Genomic DNA, 21,862 nt, shown 5'->3' on the forward strand with positions numbered 1-21,862 from the left:
CGGGCTGCCAGCCCAAACTGCACAGCCCCGCTCTCCATGGGGCTCGGGCTGTCTGCCCTGCAACCGGGTCCCACCTGCTGCCTCCAATGCCCGGGGTCCTCTGGCCGCCATCAGTGAAATTTTTCTGGCGAACCCCCTGTAATGTTTGGCAAACCCCAATTTGGGAACCACTGATCTAGACCATTCTCAGTAGTACCTGATGACAGAACAAGGAGTAATGGTCTCAAATTGCAGTTGGGGAGGTTTAGGTTGGATATTAGGAAAAACTTTTTCACTAGGAATGGTGAAGCACTGGAATGGGTTACCTAGGGAGGTGGTGGAATCTCCTTCCTTAGAGGTTTTTAAGGTCAGGCTTGACAAAGCCCTGGCTGGGATGATTTAGTTGGGAATTGGTCCTGCTTTGAGCAGGGGGTTGGACTAGATGACCTCCTGAGGTCCCTTCCAACCCTGATATTCTATGATTCTAAGTCCTAGCAGGAGAATGTGGCCCTGGGATCCACCCTTAGCCATGCCATTGCCCCCTAAGAGGCAGCCACTACTGGAACTTCTGTGAGATCTGTGACCTCCAAATCTCTGACACAGGTTATGCATCCCACCTAGACAGGGACACAGAAGACCACAACACCGAGTCTGAGAAAGACAACTTAGTCCTCTGATAGTAGGGGAGCAGAGCCCGTTGGAACTGGAGATAGGTGGCCAGATCCCAGAGATGGTGGTACCAGGGATATCATTGCTGGCTTGTTCCTCGATTGCATTGGTTTCTGAAGTACCGAAAGCTGAATGATAATGATACTGCATGCTGCTGACAAGGCGGAGTAGGAACCAAGGAATCAGTACTGATTGAATACAGTCCTGCACTGCCAGGGACACAGGTACTGAGAGGTTAAGCAGTTCTATTGTGGCTGCATATGCCTCTGGGGTCATTAATACAAGTATTGATCCTGATCACGGTGAGTTTGTAAGGATACTTCAGTGCTGGGCCTTGATGGACCAGGCACAGGTTCCAGAGTCAACAATCCCTCTTTAGATGAGAAGTTCTCTAGAGAGTGCCTCCCTTCAGAGTCTCTCTACAGTCCTTGCCTCTAGCTGACCACTTCTATATCCCACCCAGTCCACTACCACCACCCACCACTCACACACCAAACCCAATAACTGAAATTAGATGAAAATACTGCTGCCCACAAGAAACTAGACTACTAAGCACCATAGGCAGAGAATAGGAGAGACTATGGGGCACCAGTGGAATGGCAGGGAAATGATCAAGTGAGATATATCTAGATAAGCCTGGCAAGTCACCCACACCCACACGCTGCACAATCAGGCGAAAGCTTCCTCAAGATCAATGCCAATCTGACCTGGGGGAAATTTCCCCTCCCAACCCCACATAGGGCAGTTGGCTAGACCCTGAGCACATGAGCAAGAACCAGCCAGCCAAGCACCTGAAGCGCCCCGTAATGCATTGGTTCACATCCCAGCAATCCCTCTGCTTCCGTGCACATTTGGCACCATCTTTCAACATTTTTTGTGCTGCGCGCTCTGTCTTCCCTTTCGGTCTGCAGGAATGGAGCCTGAGCTGCTGAGGAATATGCTGACGAGTCTCACCAGCACGTCACGTTTGGCAGTCGAGTTACTCCTTAAGATCCAAAGTGACAGTGAGGACTCTGACTATATCGACTCGAGCAACGCATATGACACAAGATTGCTTGTAGGATTCACGGACATGCTCACCACCATGGAATGCCGCTTTTGGGCTCAGGGAAACAAGCACTGAGTGGTGGGATCACATCGTCATACAAGGCTGGGATGATGATCAGTGGCTGCAGAACTTTCGGATGAGAAAAGACACTTTCATGGGACTGTGTGAAGAACTCGCCCCCACCCTGCGGCGCAAGGACACGAGATTGAGAGTTGCCTTGACGGTGGAGAAGCGGGTGGCTATTGCAATCTGGAAGCTGGCAACTTGAGACAGCTACCGATCAGTCGCTAACCAGTTTGGAGTGGGAAAGTCTACCGTTGGAATCGTGTTGATGCAAGTTTGCAGGGCCATTAATCGCATCCTGCTCAGAAGAACTGTGACTCTGGGTAACGTGCATGACATTGTGGCTGGCTTTGCACAAATGGGTTTCCCTAACTGCAGAGGGGCGATAGATGGGGCGCATATTCCAATTCTGGCACCAGCCCACCTAGCCTCCAAATATGTTAATCGGAAGGGGTATTTCTGTATAGTTGTCCAGGTGCTTGTGGATCGCCGTGGGCATTTCACTGACATTAACACAGGCTGGCCCGGAAAGGTGCATGACGCACACATCTTTCAGAACAGTGGCCTGTTCAGGAAGCTGCAAGCCAGGACTTTTTTCCCAGACCAGAAGATCACTGTAGGTGAAGTCGAAATGCCCATTGTGGTCCTTGGAGACCCCACTTACCCTTTAATGCAGAGGCTCATGAAACCCTACACAGGGAGCCTTGACAGCAGCAAGGAGCGGTTCAACAACAGTCTGAGCTGGTGCAGCATGAGTGTGGAGTGTACTTTTGGCCGTTTAAAGGGCCACTGGCGCTCTCTGTATGGGAAGCTGGACCTGGCCGATGACAGCATCCCTGCGGTTATATCCGCGTGCTGTACCCTCCATAGCATTTGTGAAGGGAAGAGTGAAAGCTTCACTCAGGCATGGACCTCAGAGGTTCAACACCTGGAGGCTGAATTTGAACAGCCAGAGAGCAGGGCTATTAGAGGGGCCTAGCGTGGGGCTGCAAGGATTAGGGATGCCTTATGGGAGCAATTTGAGGCTGAAAGCCACCAGTAACGTCTGGTGCCCTGCACGGGAGTGAAGTGCACCCAATGTTAGTAGGAATCTGTGTTTGCTAATCTGACTTGCAGTGCCTGTTGCTTTCCTGGGCTAAGGTATCTTTTACTTTATGCAATAATAAAGAATTTTTTCAAAGCCAAAAATCCATTTATTTAAAAGAAAATTAATATATTGAAAAGAAATACAACTGCTTTGGAAACAGAAAGGGCAAAGGGGTGGGGTGAGGAATGGTACAATCACAGATTTGCATATGTCCTGTAATCATACTCAGCCTTCCTGTCTGGAGTGCTGTGCAATGAGTGCTAAGGGTAAGGGTCGTAGTTTTCAGGGCTGGGTGGTGAAGCTACAGGTGGCAATAAGAACCCAGATGTTGGGGAAAGTGGGTTGGAGGTGACATGGGGGCACAAGGGAAAGACTTTTGGGACAAGGGCTGGGGGGGGGGGGGGCGGAGGGCCAGGCACGGTAGTGCTCTGCCTGCATGGCTACGAGCGCCTGGATCAAGTCCGCTTGGCACTCCATGATGCTTATCAGCCGATCCATGCTTTGCTGCCGCAGCTCCGCACTTGTGCCGAAAATCTGCATTGATCCACATTCTACTGGCAGATCCTCCTAAAAGCGCAGGAGTGGAGGGAGAGTGAAAGATTCTCGTTAAGTGACTGCTGCATTACTTCATGCAGCATGTCTTCTTTGCTTCTACATGGCCTCTTCCTGAGTCTTTGCAGCCTCTCGGCCGGCGATAACACGGACGGCTGAGATCTCAAGGTTGCATCTGTAAAGGCAAAATGCAACACTTAACAGAGGCAGCATTGTTCACACCAGACAGAGCAATGATTCCCCCGTATTTAAGGCGGGCAAACAGTCTACAAAATAGCATAATAAGCCCATCCCAAAGCGAGTGCATATAACCCACAGGAGCCCCAAAATGGTGAGTAAGCACAGGATCCAGGGGGCATGATTGTTTCATGGCTGTACTGTCCTCTGGGTTTCTGTGCCTTGGGGAGAGCCAACAGCTGCAGGGGGCCCCATACTGAACACTGTCCCCACATTTTCCACAGGAGTTCGTCCTGGAAGATATCTTGCTGTTGAGGTGAGTTGGGAAGCAAGGGAGGGTCTTCTACTACAATGCGGCTTCTGCCCTGGCCCATATGCAGCTTGCCTGTGTGCAGCAATGGTCCCCCCACCTCTCATGGCACAGTGGTGCAGACATGTTAGCCTGACTGGGACAAGGACCACAGTGGCTCTCCCAAGAAACCTGCCCAAGTGCATTGCCCAAGTTCTGGCTGAGACCTTTGAAGAGATCACTAAGGCCAATTACTGCGATGTGAGAGAGCACATCAGCGCCCTCTTCCACATCTAGGCATTCATGCAGCCCTAACCCTCCTTGCCCCAAGAGCCCGCACTGAACAATTTCCTCCCCAAAATAAAAGCCACTTACCGGGCACCTCCTCTGGTGTTTGTCCTTCCCCAAGCACCGACCACCGCAACTGGCTACCTTCCTCCTGGCTTGAGAACAGCTCCTGGCTGCATACATCTAGGGATTCCGAGGTGTCTTCCTCCACCTCAGCACCCTCACTCCCGCTTTGCTACTCCTCCTCCTCCTGTCTTGTTGAACTGGGCTCTGAAGTGCCCATGGTGGTACTCAGAGAGGAGGTGGGGTCACCCCCAAGTATCGCATCCAGCTCTTTGTAGAAACGGCAGGTTGCGGGGACAGCACCGGAGCGGCAGTTTGCCTCGTGGGCTTTGTGGTAAGCATTCCGCAGCTCCTTCACTTTAACCCTGCACTGCAGTGCGTCCCAGTCATGGCACCTTGTGACGTTGCACTCTATATGATTTTATGAAAGTATGCTGATGAGTGCGAACATAATGTAACTAAAATATGCTTCATGCAAAAGGTCTCTTGTAAGGTATCATTACAAAACTTATAATCTACTGAGTGTGGTCATCCTATTTGTATAAATGTATCACTCTTGTATCTGAAATTAGAAATATTAAATATAACTGAGGGCCTATTGTAATTATGCAAAGTGTGGGCCATTAATGGTGGTTTGGAATCTCGATGGCTCCCATCAACCAGGACAATTGACTCTGGATGGCTCTGTTTGCAGGCAGGCCTTCCAGTGAGTCAGGCTGGGAGTCTTACAGTGACATATGATCATGTCACCTGAACTGGAATCCATCTTTAACCTGGTGTTTTTCCATTGAGAAGGAGAGGTGGAAACCCAGAGGGACAAAGGATTCCTGCCTTATGCAAAAGATATATAAGTGGGTGGAACAGAACAAAGGGGACAGCCATCGTGAGAAATCCCCTAGCTACCACCTGAGCTGGAACAAGGGCTGTACCAGCGGAAAGGATTGTGCCCAAACTAGGTAGGCGTCCAGTCTGTGAAAGAAACTTATTGAAACATCGCTGAGGGTGAGATTTTATCTGTATTCCGTTTTATTACTGTACTAGGCTTAGACTTGCATGTTCTATTTTATTTTGCTTGGTAATTCACTTTGTTCTGTCTGCTACTACTTGGAACCACTTAAATCCTACTTTCTGTATTTAATAAAAATCACTTTTTACTTATTAATTAACCCAGAGTATGTATTAATACCTGGAGGGCAAAAACAGCTGTGCATCTCTCTATCAGTGTTCTAGAGGGCGAACAATTTATGAGTTTACCCTGTATAAACTCATATACAGGGTATATGAGCTGTATAAGCTTTATACAGGGTAAAACGGATTTATTTGGGGTTTAGACCCCATTGGGAGTTGGGCATCTGAGTGTTAAAGACAGGAACACTTCTTAAACTGCTTTCAGTTAAGTCTGCAGCTTTGGGGCACGTGATTCAGACCCTGGGTCTCTGTTGGAGCAGACTGGCGTGTCTGGCTCAACAAGACAGGGTGCTGGAGTCCCAAGCTGGCAGGGAAAGCAGGGGCAGAAGTAGTCTTGGCACATCAGTTGGCAGCCCCAAGGGGGTTCTGTGATCCAACCCATCACACCCCTTTCCATCATGTCCCTTGATATCTTCCCAAAGGTATCTTAATTCCTACAGCTGGAGCGCAGCTGGGACTGGGACTGATGAGGTCCAGCACCTCACCATTGCTCCATACTGGGGATTGCCTGGTGCGTGGAGGCACGGTCACCTGGAAAGATTCGCTGAGAGCACTCCACACCTGGCTGAGCAAACAGGAAGGGGATTTTCAAAATTCACAGAGAATTTAAAGGGCGGGTCTGACGGTTGGTCACCTGAGGGCAGGACAGTAGAGTTCAAACTGATGACCAGAATGGCTAGAACAGGCATTGTGGGACACTTCTGGAGGCCTATCAGAGCACATTAACAGACCAGGGCATCCAACTGGTACTGTGGCATTCCAGGGGGCGCATCAAACATTATTCCACTCACCAAGGTGGAGTACCAGGAGCGCTCTAGCCGCGGAGTCAGAGCACGCTACATGCCTTGCCACAGTGGACGGGTTGTGAGTTAGAGTGCACTGGGCTACTTTAATACGCTCTAACTCGCAAGTGTAGCCATGCCTTAAGTATAGGAAAATCTTTTGGTGTGAATGGCTATAATTGAAAATGAAATTTATGCATAGCATTTCCTCACTTGGCTGGCTTACAATGAAGATGCTTTGCTTTTGCTTTTTTGGCATCTGAAATCTTTGGAGTTTGCCAGTTACTCTGTGCATGATGCAACGGATTCTCGTCTTCTTTCAAATCCTCATACTCTTGGTCAAACCTTCCCATGGTGGAGAAAGGCTTCGGACAGGTTTAAGGGCCAGGCACAAATGTGCAGCTCAAAGCCTCATGCACTGGCAGAGCAATTATTGGCTGTTTGTGGCAGCAGGGCATATCTCACCCTCTGAGGATCCTGAAAAACTGCCTATAGCATCTCCTGGACTTTGCTCAATGCTTACAAGGCTTCTTTGCTGCCACTGTGGGTGGCAAAGGGACCTGCTCAACAGGTACTGTACTGGAAAAACAAGACAATTAGAAACTCACTGTTTAAGGGATTCCTTAGCTCAGGAGAGGAGCTAGAAGCTGAAATTAATTTGCTATTGCACAAAAAGGAATACAAATGTTTTACAACAAAGTGGTCAGAGAAACTGACCCACCAGTCTGTTTAGCCACCAGAGGCAGTAATTCAGCTGTCCTGAGTTGAAGGGCAGGACTTACTCCTTAAGTCTCCAGCAACAACACTGCATTCCACAAGTGGGAAACATTACACTTAACCATGACTGAGGGGAGAAGCTGTTCAGTAGAAGGAAGAAAAAAAAAAAAAAAATCTAACAAGGTTTGGTAGTTCTCACCTGTAACTTTGCATTCAACCAAAATTAGAAATTTTCATTTAAATGTTTCCAAACCAGCCTTAACTCACCTCATGTATACATGCATTATAATATTGGCTTTCAAACTATAGTATATCTACCACAAGTGGTCTGTGGCAATCTGGCTGGTCACATGGTGTTAGCCCTACTTTTTTTTAAGCTGCCAAATAACATTAGTTCCTCATCAGTCCCGCACCATCAGATACATAAGACAGAAGTCAAACAGTGCCAATCACCACTCTGCTGGGCTTATTTTTCCAGGTCTTTTATATTCATATTTAATCATACCACTTCAGCCATTATTGAGCTATGGAGTGTGCCTCTGGTCAGCCTCTCCATCTCTTGCTGGGTTGCCAATGAAATGCTAGTTTAGGTAGCTTATCAGGCATTCTTAAAAGATATCCCAAATATGTCCATCTCTTCTTCTTTTCTACTTGCATTGTTTTATGTAGTTGTGCCCATTCTAGGAACTCCTCATTACTGATTCTACAAGTTCATTTTACTTTGAATACTCTACACGGATACCTGCACTGAAAGCTGTTCAATTTGTCCTGGATAGACTCATTTTTCCCTAAGACTCTGTTCCATATACAAGGATGCTTAGGATGTTGCTTCTAAAGATCTTATGTTGGGTCTTTTTGCTAATCACACTGGAGTGCCATACATACTGTTTTGAGATTTTGAAATATGGCATTTTCTTTATCTATTCTGGACTTTAGATCAAACATGCACTATGGTGAATGACATTACCCAGATAAATAAATTTATTAACAGCTTCTCAAGGCTTCACCTTCCAAGTAGATAAAATCTTCAGCAGGTAAATGACTGTTCCTAACATCAATTTTTGATTTCCTGATAAGACCTATTTGCTTGGCAGAATTTGAGAGAACATCTGTCTTTCACTGCATATCTTCAACTGATTTATTTATCAGACAGATGTCTTCTGCAAAGTTTAAGTCTCCAAGCTCATGATCTATCCACACAATGCCCATTTCCATACCTTCACAAAATAAAATCAGTAGCGACTTGTAACAGGATGGCTGGCCTGAAACTGAGCTTAGCTCTCCTATTCCAGTTCAGGTGCTCCCTGTTTGAGCTAATTAAGAGAGTGGAGCAGCATCTGGGAAGCTATAAGAGACGTAAGAGTGAGTTAAAAGGGTCAGAGCAGACTGGTTTGGTCAGGAAGTGAGATTCCTGGAGAGGGCTGAAAACACAAGAGCAACAAAGGGTTTTCTGGCTGAGAGGACCAGGGCTAGAGGGCTGAAGGCAGGAAGGAGCAGCAGAGGGAGATGCCTGCTGCCTCTAAACTGGAGCAGAGGGCTGAAGGGAGGGAGTAGCAGAGGGGGCTTACCCACTGGCATCTCATTGCCATGAAGCTGGGTCCCAGAGGAACCAGGAGAGGCTCCCAGTGGAAAGGCTGTGAGCTCCCACTGGGAAGAGCATGGTTGTGCCCCAGAAGGAAGGCCTGGATTGGCTGTCCTGATGGAGGGACAGAGGACAACTGAAAGAGTCCAGGTCTGGTCTAAGACACCAGGATGGTGAAAACAGAGCCAGGTTTTTAAAGATTGTGTGCATGGAGTTGATGTAGACTATGTTGTGGGACTTTTGGTTTGGGACTTTTGCAGTGTGGCTTGATTAATAAACCGTGATGTACTTGAGGACAGGTTGTATTGGATTTACTGTGAAATGAAGAGGGAAAACAGAGGTGAGGGGCCACTCACAGGGCTTCAGTCTTTGGTAGCAATGCCTTGTGATCTACTAGAGTCATTTTGGAGGAGGCATGATGCCTTCTTCTCTAGTGAGAGGAGTCTTTGATGGCATCTGCAGCCAATCACCCAGGTAACTGCAATGCCTGTGTTAAATTAGACCTGCTCTGGGCTTCCCTGGCAGTCACATTCCAGACTGTACAAAGTATTTGGAAACATGGAAAGTGTGGCATCTTAGGTTTTGGAAGCACACTATACATGATGGAATGTCATTATTGTTGGAGCCTGGTGTGATGGGGTATACAAACCCCATGCTAGGCCTGAAGGAGTTAAAAGGCAGTACTGGGACCAGGTAGCTCCACCCCTCTAGAGCTTCTGACCATGCTCCAAGACTGGAGGAACAGATTAAAAATTGCTCAGAAACCTAAGCAAAGCGTGGTGGACAGGTTGCAGGAGAGAGGTATCTGTGCACTAACCACAAGGTCACCCAGTCCTCTGAGTCCCCTATCAAACCTGGGAAGAGAGTTGCAACACTTTCACCTTTTGTGGGATAAGGTAAAGTTTGGGGGGGGTTCTTTTTATTGTTTTGATGACCTTGTTCACCTATCCCCATTGTAACATATACTGTACTTTCAAGGAGAACAGTTATTGTTAGTATGGGAAAGCTTAACTTAAAGTTTCCTGACATTTTCATATTTCAATTGCACTTTAAATTTGTATTAAAAGGTTTTTGTTCTGGAAGTTCTCAGAACTCTTAATGCTACAATACAAAGTGTGACCAGTTCTAATATTACTTTGAGCACCTTATGTAGGGCCCGTTTGTCACCTTTATCCATATTATGAAGTAGCACCTTAATGTAAACGTGGCAGAATCTGACCCTTAAGTATTAAGAAGGGAAGACATCTGATTCCCAATGACATCAATGGGAGTTCTATAACAAAGTGCTGGCAGTACAGAGCCATAACAGTGTACAGGCATGAATTTTTGGAATAACATTGTCCAACTTAATGGAAGACCTTCTTTCATACATTTAAAGATTATAGAAAGCTGTTTACTTCATTATAACCTATAATTTCTCTTTAGCAGATCCTCATGTTATAAAGAAACTTTTGAAAACAGGTTACTGGCACTGAAAATGTTTTTGAAATGTTTATAAGACAACTAAAAAGATTACATTTTTTTGTTTGCAACTCATGCCTTCTATTCTGTTAATTACTGATAATTCTCTCTGGATACTTACTGAAATTGGCAGACTGTCTAAAACAAAGTCCTAACAACAATTCTAAATTAGCAAAGCCTCTCTGGGTTCCCCATCTATCATAGAACCCTTATTTCTAAAATTTTACATTTTGAGAACTGACAAGTTCCTTCTGCCAAATTAAAAAAATTATTTTACATACACTGAGAAATGAGTCTGACTCAACTGGACTGAGGTACTACACAGGTTGTCGCTCAACAAACCAGTAAAAATTATATCACTTATAATTATTACCTTGTGGCCCATCTGGGTTGCCAAATTCTTCCCAATTTTTTCGTGATTCTTCATCAGTTAAACTAATTTTAAAGAAAAGTTAGCAAGTTAGTAGAATGTACAGTAAGTTTCTCTGCATCATTAATAATACAGATTTTTTTTTAAAAGAGGTATGAAGCCCCATTAAATATATTTGAGATCTGGTTTGGTTTGATGGCCTAAAAGTAGCAGAATGTATGACAAAGGAGAAGACAGGAATCTGAATTCTAAGCTTAATCTTCAGCTCCTCACACCTGGAAAGGCATAGAATTCTGTAGTGGTGTCTTCAATTACTTAGGAGAGAGGAAAGTATAAGCTTTAAAAGCTATACATCAATACATGCTGGCCAAAATAAAGGTAGGTTCAACACTCAAAGCCAGAGAAGATTCATAACAATGCAAAGTAGGTATTGGTGATATTACATGTACTTTAAAACAAAAGGCTTTTGAAGAAACTAGCCCAGTTAAATTAATGCAGAATGTGACGTTTTATACCAAGAGCACACGGTCTGCTGCCTAAGTTTCCAGGCAGAATTTAAGTGTTGGTTTGATTTATGAAATTAGATGAGGGACCTGGCTACCTAAGAGGCTGTATCCAGGAGATACTACCTCAACTGGGAACAGCAGAGGCACTCAAAACAACAGTCCACACTTTGGTTGGACAAGATTTAAGTACCAAGACACTGGAGGCTCTCTCTGATGGCAGGGAAACATTCATTATACCCTTAAGGAACCTGAACAACATGGGTTGAGAGAAGAGGTTTGTTCTTAAAATCATGGTGAGCAGATATTGCCAAATGAACCTTAAAGGAGACTAAGGCTGCACCCTGAGACCTAAGGGGTAACAGATACTGTAGAACTACAGGACTTCCAGTTGAGACAGTCTTTACTATCGCTCCAAATGGTAAATCATTTCCATTTCTGTTTGCAAGTTGAGTTAATCCAGAAAAGGGTTCTTTTCTGCAAAAAAAAGTTTGATGAAAATGAAACCTTATAATTGATTTTCCACATAAAATTTCAATTTTTACCCCAAACTCAAATATCTCAGCCAAAAGTGTGAGCTGTAGTGTGCTCCTCAGGTTTCCCATCCTCTTCAATTGGTTGGGACCCCAACTGGACTATAGCCAGGGATTCCCTCATGCACAGCTTCCTCTAAGAGGGGAGACACTGTTGCACTATGGGAGACGTAGTCCAGATGGAGATCCTAGACCCTAGAGGATGGATACATGAGGAGAAAATTACAACTCCCAGTTTTGGCTGAAGTATTTGTTTTCTGCTGAAATATTTTGACAAAAATATCAACATTTTCAACTGAAAAAAAAATCTTTTCAAGAAAAAAGTGTTAAGTCAAAAACCGTTTCAATGGAAAGGTTTTGACCAGCCCTATTCGTAACACTTCAAGGAAGAACTCTTTCTAAAATGTAAAATAATGGCCTGAATCCTCTATGTATAGAAGCAGTCCATGCTAATTAGTAAACTAATCTCCTCCATGCTGCTTGAGGGAGAGTCTCTGAACTTGGATGTAGGACCTTCCCTTTCTGCTGAGATAGGTGGTCTGGAGACAGAGGTAGACCGTTCTCTGGCCACCTGCAGAAGATGTATCTGTGCAGGCACAGCCACACTGATGCTATCAAGTTGCTGGCTCTGTCTAACCTCATTTTCCTTATAATCCTGGGTATCAAGGTGATGGGAGAGAAGACATACAAGGGGTTTGCTCCAGACCAGCAGGAATTTCTCATGAGACCTTATCTGTGTGCACAGAACTGAGGGTGACTTCTGTGTGCCTTCAGAGCTCTGAAGCAGGAAGTACAGCTCTGAAGGCAGTGCAGCCATGGTGCTTCCTGCAGCCCGGGGAGGTATTTGGAGGAGGGTCTGATCTCCCCACCCTCCGCTCCAAGAGCAGCCGGGGACGAGAAAACAAAGTCCTGTCCCGTCCCAGCTTGGCTGGGACTAGCAGCTAGGAACCCCAGGGTGGGGCACTCCCAGCAGCACGGGGGAGATCAGATCCACCTCCATCTCTAGGAACATCCTCCGTCTGCAAGAATCTCCATGGCCACTGCCTTCAGAGTCCAGCTCTAAAGGCAGCACAACCACAGAGCTTCCTGCAGCTGGGGAGGTACCTGGAGGTGGGTCTGATCTTCCGCCAAGAGCAGCCGTACAGGGGAAGAGAAAGTCCCATCCCTCCCCAGCCTGGCAGACTAGCAGCTGGAGCCCGGTGAATAGTAGGAGCCGCTGGCTGGGTTGCCCCATCCCTGCCCCTCCTCCTCCCTTCAAATAGCTGGATTTCACGGGGGAGGTCTAATTTCACGGCTATGAATTTGGTAGGGCCATACTAATGAGCAAAAGACGCAACAGAGTTCAAGAAATCTCTCAGGCCTAGGAGTCTTAAGAACTGTGTGGTTTGTACTGCGTGTTTGAGGATTATCAAGGAGTCTTATTTTTAGGAATCTCTTCTGGGAAAAAGGCCCTGACTTGTGGAGTCTAGGATTGCTCCAGTGAAAGTGATACCCTGTGCAGATTGGACAGATGATTTTTCTCTTAGCTGATTAGCAGAGACTGCAAGAGGTTGCACATGTAATGTCAGCAGGATCTCTCTTCTGTGATACAAGTGGTCATTAGGAGCCAGTCACACACATACAGGTAACTGAACATGCCCTAGCATCTGAAATATGTAGCTACTAATGAGAGAGGCTTTGTGAAGGACTCTCAGTGCTGTAGATAATCCTAATGGAAAGACTCTGAAATGGTAATGACCTGTGCCCAAATGGAACCCGAGAAACTTGAAGTGTGTGTATTTGATTGCCACAAGAAAGTAGTAGGATTCCTTTAAGAGCCACCTACCAATCCCCCTGAAAAAGTAAGGAATGATGTCTTCTGGCATGAGCATCTTGAACTTGAATGTTTTGATCAATTTCTTGACATTTCCCTCCATGGCTCTCTTCTGTAGGAGGAGATTCACTTCCTTTTAGCAGGACTTTCTTATAAGATAGGTCCCGCAAGAGAGGGAGGAAGGGGATGAAAGCAATGTGGTTTGGTGCAAAATTGAATGGAGTAACCATCATGGATTGTGTCTGGTACCCAACAATCTAAAGTAACCTGCACCAGACAATGTAAAAATAGGAGAGAAAAGGGCGGGAGGATTGGAGCAGTAATAGATTTCATCACGCAGCTCTTGACCATCCCATCAAAACTGCTGCTTGGAAACTGATGTCACAGGCTGAGCTGATGTATAACAAGGTATCCGACTCCTATTCTGTTATGACAGTTTGCTAACAGCCATTTTGGAAGAAGGCAATCATTGCCCCCTTGAGGCTGCATCTGCTATTGTTGCAGAGATAGGGACCGCTTTTGGAGATGAAGTGACAGGTAGGAAGCTCTCCTTAGAATAGAGGACATGGACCGAGTCATGTCCAAGGACATGGCAGCAACCTTCGTGGTAATCTTTTCCAGTGTCATCAGTCCTGTCACTGAAGAGGCCCATGCCTTTGAAAGGAAGGTCTTTAATATTTTCCTGGGATTCAGGAGGCTTGCAGATCTTAACCCGAGGTACCTTCTTAAATTGTTCTGCCCAGGCACCTAGTCTGCATTCTTCCCTTTCTGAAGGGGTAGAGTGAAGCTTTGTTACCTCTGGCTGCTTCCTTTGCTGTGGAACCATCATAGTATTAGCTCCAGGGTGTTGGAGTAGAAACGGATGCCTCTCACTTGGCACAAGGCACATCCCGTGAGCTCCCCTGGGTGCTAGTAGAAAGGAAAAAGGAGAGAGCAAAATATCCTTGATCAGATTTAGGACACCTGAAATGATAGGGATGGCCTGCTTCTCTTTAGTTTGTAGCTGGAAAATATCAAAGAAGGGATCAGGTTACTCCAGTGCCAACGCATCCACTTGATACTGGAAGGTATTAGCCATTCTCTCCAAAGGCAATTGGAATTGCCTCTGATTATCAGGTGGAGAAAATTATGAGGTGTCAATCTGCTCCTCCAGTGAGATACCATTCGTACATTCTTTGACAGGAGCTTCGTACCATCCCTCAGAGTGGGGGTCTCATCCCACTCATATGATAGAAGCAATTCCTCTTGTGGATCGAGTGGTGCCGAATTTGGCAGCAACTGAAAAATGAACACCAGTGGAGGCAGGGGTGTCAAGCAAAGAAAGGGTGCTATAAAGGGCTTTGATGCTAGTGTTAATGAAAGTGCTGAGTTCAGCACCAGGTTAGGCTTGGCAACTTCCAGCAGGGAGTCCTGATTGCGTGGCCAAAAGAGGAGCTGGAGAAGACCCTGAATGAGAGCCCTCCAGACTTCTGTATTTAGGGAAAGAAAGGGGACTGGGCTCTATCGAACAAGGTAGTGGGCCTTTCAGGTTCAATTTCAAAGGGATCCCATATTCCTCAGGACATTCTGGATGGAAACCAAAGTCAGTAACTGTCGAGTCAAACCACATGCAGAGGCATAGCCTCGATGGATGACCCCCTCCTCAGGCATGGAGATACTGATGGTGTTACCAGGGTCTGCACAGGTGAATTATCCAGATTTATAAGTGACAAAACATCTGGCTTCAAAGGAGCATTGAAGGCAGGTGACATTAGTGCAGGTCAAGAATCTCTAGGGCCCTCACATTATCAGATGCAGATAAGAGGAGGAATGATGCTGCTGCTGCTTATGGCTGTCTAGTGAGGCCAAATGTTTCCTTTTCTCCTTTCTCTCACCCCGACGGATTGCAGGAGAGACCTGCAAAAGTAGAGCCAGAGCATAGATACCACATGGTGCCCAAAAAATTGGTGTCCAGTGAGTAGTCTGGGCATCATCCATGTGAGGTTTTTGAGGCCACTTTTGGTTTAGCTGACTCAATAAGGAGAGTGGCACTGATCCCTGGATGAGAAATTGATTCCTAGGATATACCTTAGAGGACCTTGACATGGAGGCTGGTATAGTCCCTATCAAGAGACTATCCAGAGTAATACGTTATAGGCTTTGTAAAGAGTGGCACACTGCACAATGAGACAGAGGTGCTCATCCACACATAAGATCTCAGATATGAGCATCTGTCTCCAGAATTATTGAAGAGCAAGAAGTGCAGTTCTTGATGCACTTACAGGGCTCAGGATACACCAAACAGGCAGCTACACACACCATGCTATTCTATTCTACACTAACACAAACTATTTACAAATATTAAAAGAACTCTACTACAACAATCTCTCCTAAGGACACAAAGGTGCACTCCATTTAGTTTTCTGCTACTTAGAAGGAACTGGGGCAGCTGGAAGTGCACCTCCTTAAACAGAGTGGAGTGTTAACCTCAACCTCATGCAAAATCACTCATGCACCCCCCAACAGCTACAGCTTTTCTAGGCAGTTCCGCAGCTCAATGACCGGTTCCTCTGACCTGAAAAAAAAACTAATTTTAAAATAAAGTGTGTGTGTTTGGAACTCATGTACATAAGTGACTTTAAAAATAAATAAATAAATAAATAAGAGCCATATTAGGGTGCAGAGGTTCAGCTATATAAATACATCTGGAGACCCATCCATCTGAAACTCACATTGCACATAATTCAGCACAAAAACTATGTTAATGGTTGAGAAATTAAATGCACAAGTCAAGAATTTTAAGGTTATGGGTCCCACAGAACAATAACTCAGTCATGCTGCACAATTAATATTAAGACAGATTATGTATGTGCAAGGGATATGACATTCATTCTGGAAAGTAAAATTATCTTGACATGTGTTTATATTCTCAGCCATAAAGTTCCATTAATTTAGTGTCACACAGACACTGAGTCCAAGGACGTTAATCCTAGCCGTCCAAACAATACCAGATAAGCTGAGCAAAAACAAAACACACTCGTTTTAAAAAGCAGTCACTCAAAATCCACAGCTTTGGCAGCACACTGAATACAGATAAAGCAGGACATTTTATAAACCCCCTCTGCCAGACTACTCACTGGACACCAATTTTTTGGGCACCATCTGGTATCTATGCTCTGGCTCCACCATGAACATATGGTTATGTACTCTAGCTGTGCTTAATTTACAGATTTCAAATGGTGTTGTGAAACAATGATTTCAAACAAGATATTACTGAATCTGTAACAGGCCACCTGGCTAGCAATTGTCAATTAGGCAGTTTACAACTGAAACAAGGGACAACTTTCCTCAAAACACCCTATTAAACATAGTCTAGAATTTTGACAAATAAAATCAGCATTTAAGTAAACCATTTAACACGGAAACTTGTCTTCTACTCTATTCTATAACAGGTTCTTAAAGTGGGCTCATCACCTTAGCATCTGAGTGCATTCCAGTAGTGCATTAAACATGACGAACATCTGTCACGTGTTTGTTCTCTCAGCCTTTTCCCAGAGGTAGAGGTGCATGTAATGAAGTGTTTGTTTCAATTTTTTTTTTTAATACACATGGTGTATGCTTATATTAGAGAAATCAAGATCAAAGGAACATGCCTTGCACTTAGGGCAGAGGGTGGTGAGATTTGTGATGGTCTTTAGTTCCTGTGGGAATTCATTGCATAGTTTTGGGCTGGCCCCAGTAAAAGCTCTGTCTTCTGTTCTACAACAAAACCTGCTCTAAGGACCACTTCTAATACACAATTCATCTTAAATGGTCATTTTACAGTATATAAGGATTTAGCAAGTCAGTTAAAAACTACTGGGGTAATTTGAGAAGGCCATTAAATCAAAGAAATAAGACAGCATGAAATTCAAAGGTCTGGAGAACAAGCCAGGCAAGAGGACACTAGCGGTAAAGGTGGTGGTGAGGGAATGTTCCAAAGGAAATGAGTCAGAGATCAAAATGAGATGTCTCCATTAGTGGATGAAAGCAGAAGAATTGAAACAATGTCGCTCTTTCTCTTTAGTTGTATCTACCTTTATTGCCAGATGAAAATGAACAGTACACTGATGCTTCAAAACCAAAACTTTGATATCAAATAATTAACCTTTTATGGCAATTCTGAAATTTAGTTTAAAGCAAAACTGTACTCATTTTGTTCAACACAATTTTAACTTTACATCATAGAAAGTATACCACCATATCAACTATGTGAAGTCAAAGTTTAATCAAATTAGCATTTTAGAGCATATCGACAGATACTGCTAGAAACAATTCAGTTGGATAGTAAATGAGTCAGCTGTCAGACTGAAAAGCAGCTGACCTTTATTATGTATTTAATTGAATTAGTATTCATAGACGATATCAAAGTCAGACTCTACTGATATCCTAAGGTTATATTTTGATTTCCCTCCCACCCACCCACACCAAGCTCCTACTCTGTGAAACAGCCAGGAACTTACGCTGCATAAGCCTTTGCAATCCTCATGAACATAACTTCATCTCCTCCTTTATCTGGATGGTATTTTAGTGACAGCGCACGGTATTGTTTTTTAATTTCCAATACAGTTGCTCCCTTAAAAGAAAAGCTTCACGTTAGTACTGTATTACCAAACACATTACACCAAAAACACCTATTCTACCATGTTCGTACTCTAAAACATGTTTCTCTTTGATTGGTTCAGAAAAATACTGCAATCAGCATAAGGATAGGGAGTGCTATTCAAACGGCTTTCGTGATCATAGCAAAACATACATTCAAAGCATTTCCTTTTTTTTTTTTTAGAAGCCAAATATCATTAAACCCGCAGAATTCAAACCCTGTGATGCAATTTAACATTGAAAATTTTCAGAAGACAGAGCTGGAAGGGGCTGTCTGAATGATCTTGTTCATCCATCAAAACAAAACAAAAAAAATGGATTTTCTTCAATTGATATAAATTTAACATTCAGCTGAACATATCTTGTGATTAGGAAACACTAATCTGCGCTTACCTCAAGATTTCCTGTCTCTGGATAATAAGTTCAACAGATCCACTACAATGGGTACCTCAGCTTGTTTGCAGCTTGGGTGCAGAACCAGACCTGTCAGTCACTGGAAAGAATGGAATGCCCCACCCCAAAATTTCCTCTAGTTTAGCTAGCTTCCATAGCACGGAACTCGTATATTGTGTTAACTATATTTTGAGGACAACGAACAGTATCTCCTGCCACAAAGCATGGTAAATTCCAGCAATGACAACAAACCCAAATTCCTGGATGATTGTTTTCATCTCTGTTCTGGATGATCCATTTCTTTCCAGGGTGTGTCAGATCTGTGAACCTTATTACTCAAAGAAAAGAAGTTTTCAGGTAAGTACAAATATATTTTCCAATTCTACTTCATGCTAAGGTCCACAGACCCATTACAAAGGGATCATCATAGCAGTATACCTACAGGATGGGAAGCAGGATCATTCTTAAGTGTTGGACATCCAAAATGCGTAACATTCTATATTATGTATACACACACACACACATTCTCTCTCTCTCTCTCTCTCTCTAAGAGAACATTAGAGTTGCAAAGTCAAAACTCGGGGAAAATGAGCAGAAGAGTCTGATCACTAGAGCCCAAGATCCTGGAAGTAGAACCGAAGATTCCGGAGTCTTAGGATTCCTCTGTCAGCAAATATCGGTCAAATCCACTCGCAAAGTGCCCCATCCCCTTCTAGTGCTGGTGGCTGATGATCACTTACTACTGCTATCAGTTACTCCGTCAGTTCTAGTAGCAGAGATCTGTGTGGTGGGGCTAAAGGTTCCAACCCTACTGATAACCCATGTGGGTGTCAACATCATGACACATGAAGTCAGTTTTTTCAGTTTGCTTTTTCAAAAATGTAGGAAATTGCATACAAAACTACATTAAAAGAACATTACGGTTGCAAAGTCAAGTACTCAAAAGTTAGGAGGTGCCAGAATTAAGGTTACCTGTGCAATCAGCAGCACACAACATTGATTTTCACTAAGTGAGATATTTCTGGGTGCAGGTGCCACTCTGCCAATCCAACCTCTGCTTGGCTTAGTTTTCATCTTCCCCATTAATGGGTAGTGCACATATCTATATCTAGGGTACTTTTATGGCACCTCCTTTATCTCAATATCTGAGCACCTCAATTTTTAATGTATATATCCTCAACATCCCTGAGACGTACAGAGTACAATTATCCCCATTTTACTGATGGGAAATTGAGGCACAGACAGGCTAAGTGACTTGCTCAAAATCACTTAGAGAAGGGAATTGAACTCAAGTCCTAAGCAAGTGCCCTAACCAATGGATAATCTGTCCTCTCTCACAAAGAAATAGGAAACCTTGCTCCACCTAGAACCGGAAATTTTCTTTTTGGAGTAGGGCTAATCGTGTTCTTCCTGCTTATTTAAAAACCTTCCCAGACATACTGATTGTCATGACTAGAGCATGTCTTATTCATGGAGGAAACTGTGCTCCACAACCTCAGTGAATCATTGTGTTTTAGCCAGTAGGTGCTATGCTATCTATTTCTGGTACTCATTTCCTGAAACAGGAAGATCCCTTTAAAAAACAAAATCTGATTCTTTTTATTTACCAATTGAGGGAGCCGAGAATATACAACTGGAGCTAGATCTCTGCCAATGGATGCGATACGGTAAGATGCAAAGGGGATGCCCAGAATTACTGTATAACATGAATTCTAGATCATTGAAGCATGCCGATGTGGGACATCAGAATTCCCAATAAAGTACAAGAATTGTATTTTTGTTTCTGTGACACCACTTGTTTCCATTATAGCCATCTTCACCTTCTAGTAACATTCTTCTGAGATAAGATCTTCTTGTACCTGACTGTGTTCTTCCTCAACACAGGTCTGTGATCAACTTCCCTAGCACCCTGTGTCTGTCTTGAATCCAAAACACTCCAAGAACCATATTAATTTTGTGTATTTCCTTCAACTTTGCTATTGTACAGAACCTTGATGAGAAGAACATTTTCCAGGAAGAGAAGTGAATTTCCTTCTTACCTAAAGCCAATATTATTGCCCACCACGATCCTGAAAGAGACCCTGGGAACACAGGTCAGGTCAAATGGTAATGACCAAAGTTGAGAAAAGAAAAATGACGCCATCCATCTGCAAAATGTAAGAACTGTTTGTGGGCTTGTAAAAAGGAAGATTTCCTTCTTACCTGTGAATTTCCTTTCTAATACTTACGGCCAACAGTCTGTTCTGTGGAGCTTTCCCTTTCTCCCTGCTGCCTAGAGGCAGAGCACAGAGTGATGGCCAGCCTGGGGCCAAGATTGCCCATCTGTGGAAAAACCCAGTACTATAGCTTCCCAAAACTAAACACTAACTGAATCTACTAACAGATTTAGCAAACAGACAAACATTCCTCTATGCAAACATGTATTTTCCATTCTCATCTGGGAAAACAAGGGAGATAGTCCAGCAGCCACTGTAGTCAACTTTGCTTTAGGGTCCATGCTTTTTTATTTTGTATGTCAAGATCATACATTAAGAATCCGCCTGATGACACTACCGCTTTTAAGCATGTTGAAAGACCAACATTTCATCCCACCTTCACCATACCTCTTGCATAATCAGGAAGATTAAGCAAGAGATGTGGTGAGGGTGGGATGAAATGGGGCATAAAAAAAAAATCAAAGAAGAAGAGTTCTAATATATGAAATACATGTATTTAATATTTGCAATATCAATCAATAATACATATGTGAATAATAAGGGTATAAGAGGAGGCTTGGGGGTATAGCACAGACCTTAATTTTCATTTGATACAGTGACCACTTTTTAATGTGAAAAATATTCAAATTAGAAATGTATTCAACAAATTAAAATAATTTTAGCATAATTTAGTGATTATTAGTGTTCTCTCATTCAAACTATAACTGAGTGTCCCAATATGAGTAATACATGTCACTTCTTGTCATTGCTGTTTTCATCTGCAAATGCTAATGCTGATTTTGTCATGTCATTGCAACACAACACACACCTCCTTGGCATCCACAGAATATGGTACATGCTGGTTTGTCGCTGCTGCAGCCACATCTCCAATTTACAAGGCGAATCACCCTCACAAGAGCACTTTATTAACTTCAGAGTATCTGGGAGCAAGCACAACATTGTCTGGTACAGTTTTTGAAAACAGACTTGGAACTGTCATCACATATCCATCCATACTGCAGTGGAGCGTCTGGGGCCAAAGCACCTTTCCCACACATATGCCTGAAGAGGTGCTCATTTTACATTTCCTATAAATGTTTCAGTTGGTGGTGATAAGGAACTGAGTTCTGGTCTTCACATGGTACCTTTGCCAATTTTTGCTGCCCATGATACATTGATGTCACCACATAGAGAGGCAGTATCCAACTCACAGAATTTTCATCACAGTGCCTTTACTGGGAACAAAATAGGAAACTACTATATCACAGCCTGAGAGTACATGGGCAGCTAACAGTCCTGGTACAATGTTCTGGTGTTCCTCTGAAGCGGCACAAATGTCTTTATAGCTTTCTTTCATTGGTCCCTATTCACTAAAGATGTGAGGCCCTGTTCAAGGCAATGGCGCAAGAGTAAGACAAATACATCAGTATCATCTGATAATATGGATATTCCCACCAGTTTCTCTTTTGCAATCACAGTTCATTGTACAA

At 43.9% G+C, this 21,862-nt stretch overlaps 1 protein-coding gene across 2 annotated transcripts in view; it reads right to left on the minus strand.

The window, feature by feature from the left end:
- Positions 1 to 21,862, minus strand: part of SEC63 (SEC63 homolog, protein translocation regulator) — a 118,382-nt gene that overhangs the window by 63,677 nt on the left and 32,843 nt on the right. For both annotated transcript variants that reach the window (XR_010599571.1, XM_008164915.4), the window contains exons 4-5: positions 17,646 to 17,758; positions 10,319 to 10,380 (exon numbers count right to left, since the gene is read on the minus strand). Coding sequence is in view for 1 of the 2 variants with exons in the window: in XM_008164915.4 (XP_008163137.1) it covers positions 10,319 to 10,380; positions 17,646 to 17,758 (175 nt within the window). In the remaining variant the exon portion in view is untranslated. The remainder of the gene's footprint in view (positions 1 to 10,318; positions 10,381 to 17,645; positions 17,759 to 21,862) is intronic.

Source organism: Chrysemys picta, chromosome 3, assembly GCF_011386835.1.
Source record: "Chrysemys picta bellii isolate R12L10 chromosome 3, ASM1138683v2, whole genome shotgun sequence".
NCBI lineage: Eukaryota > Metazoa > Chordata > Testudines > Emydidae > Chrysemys > Chrysemys picta.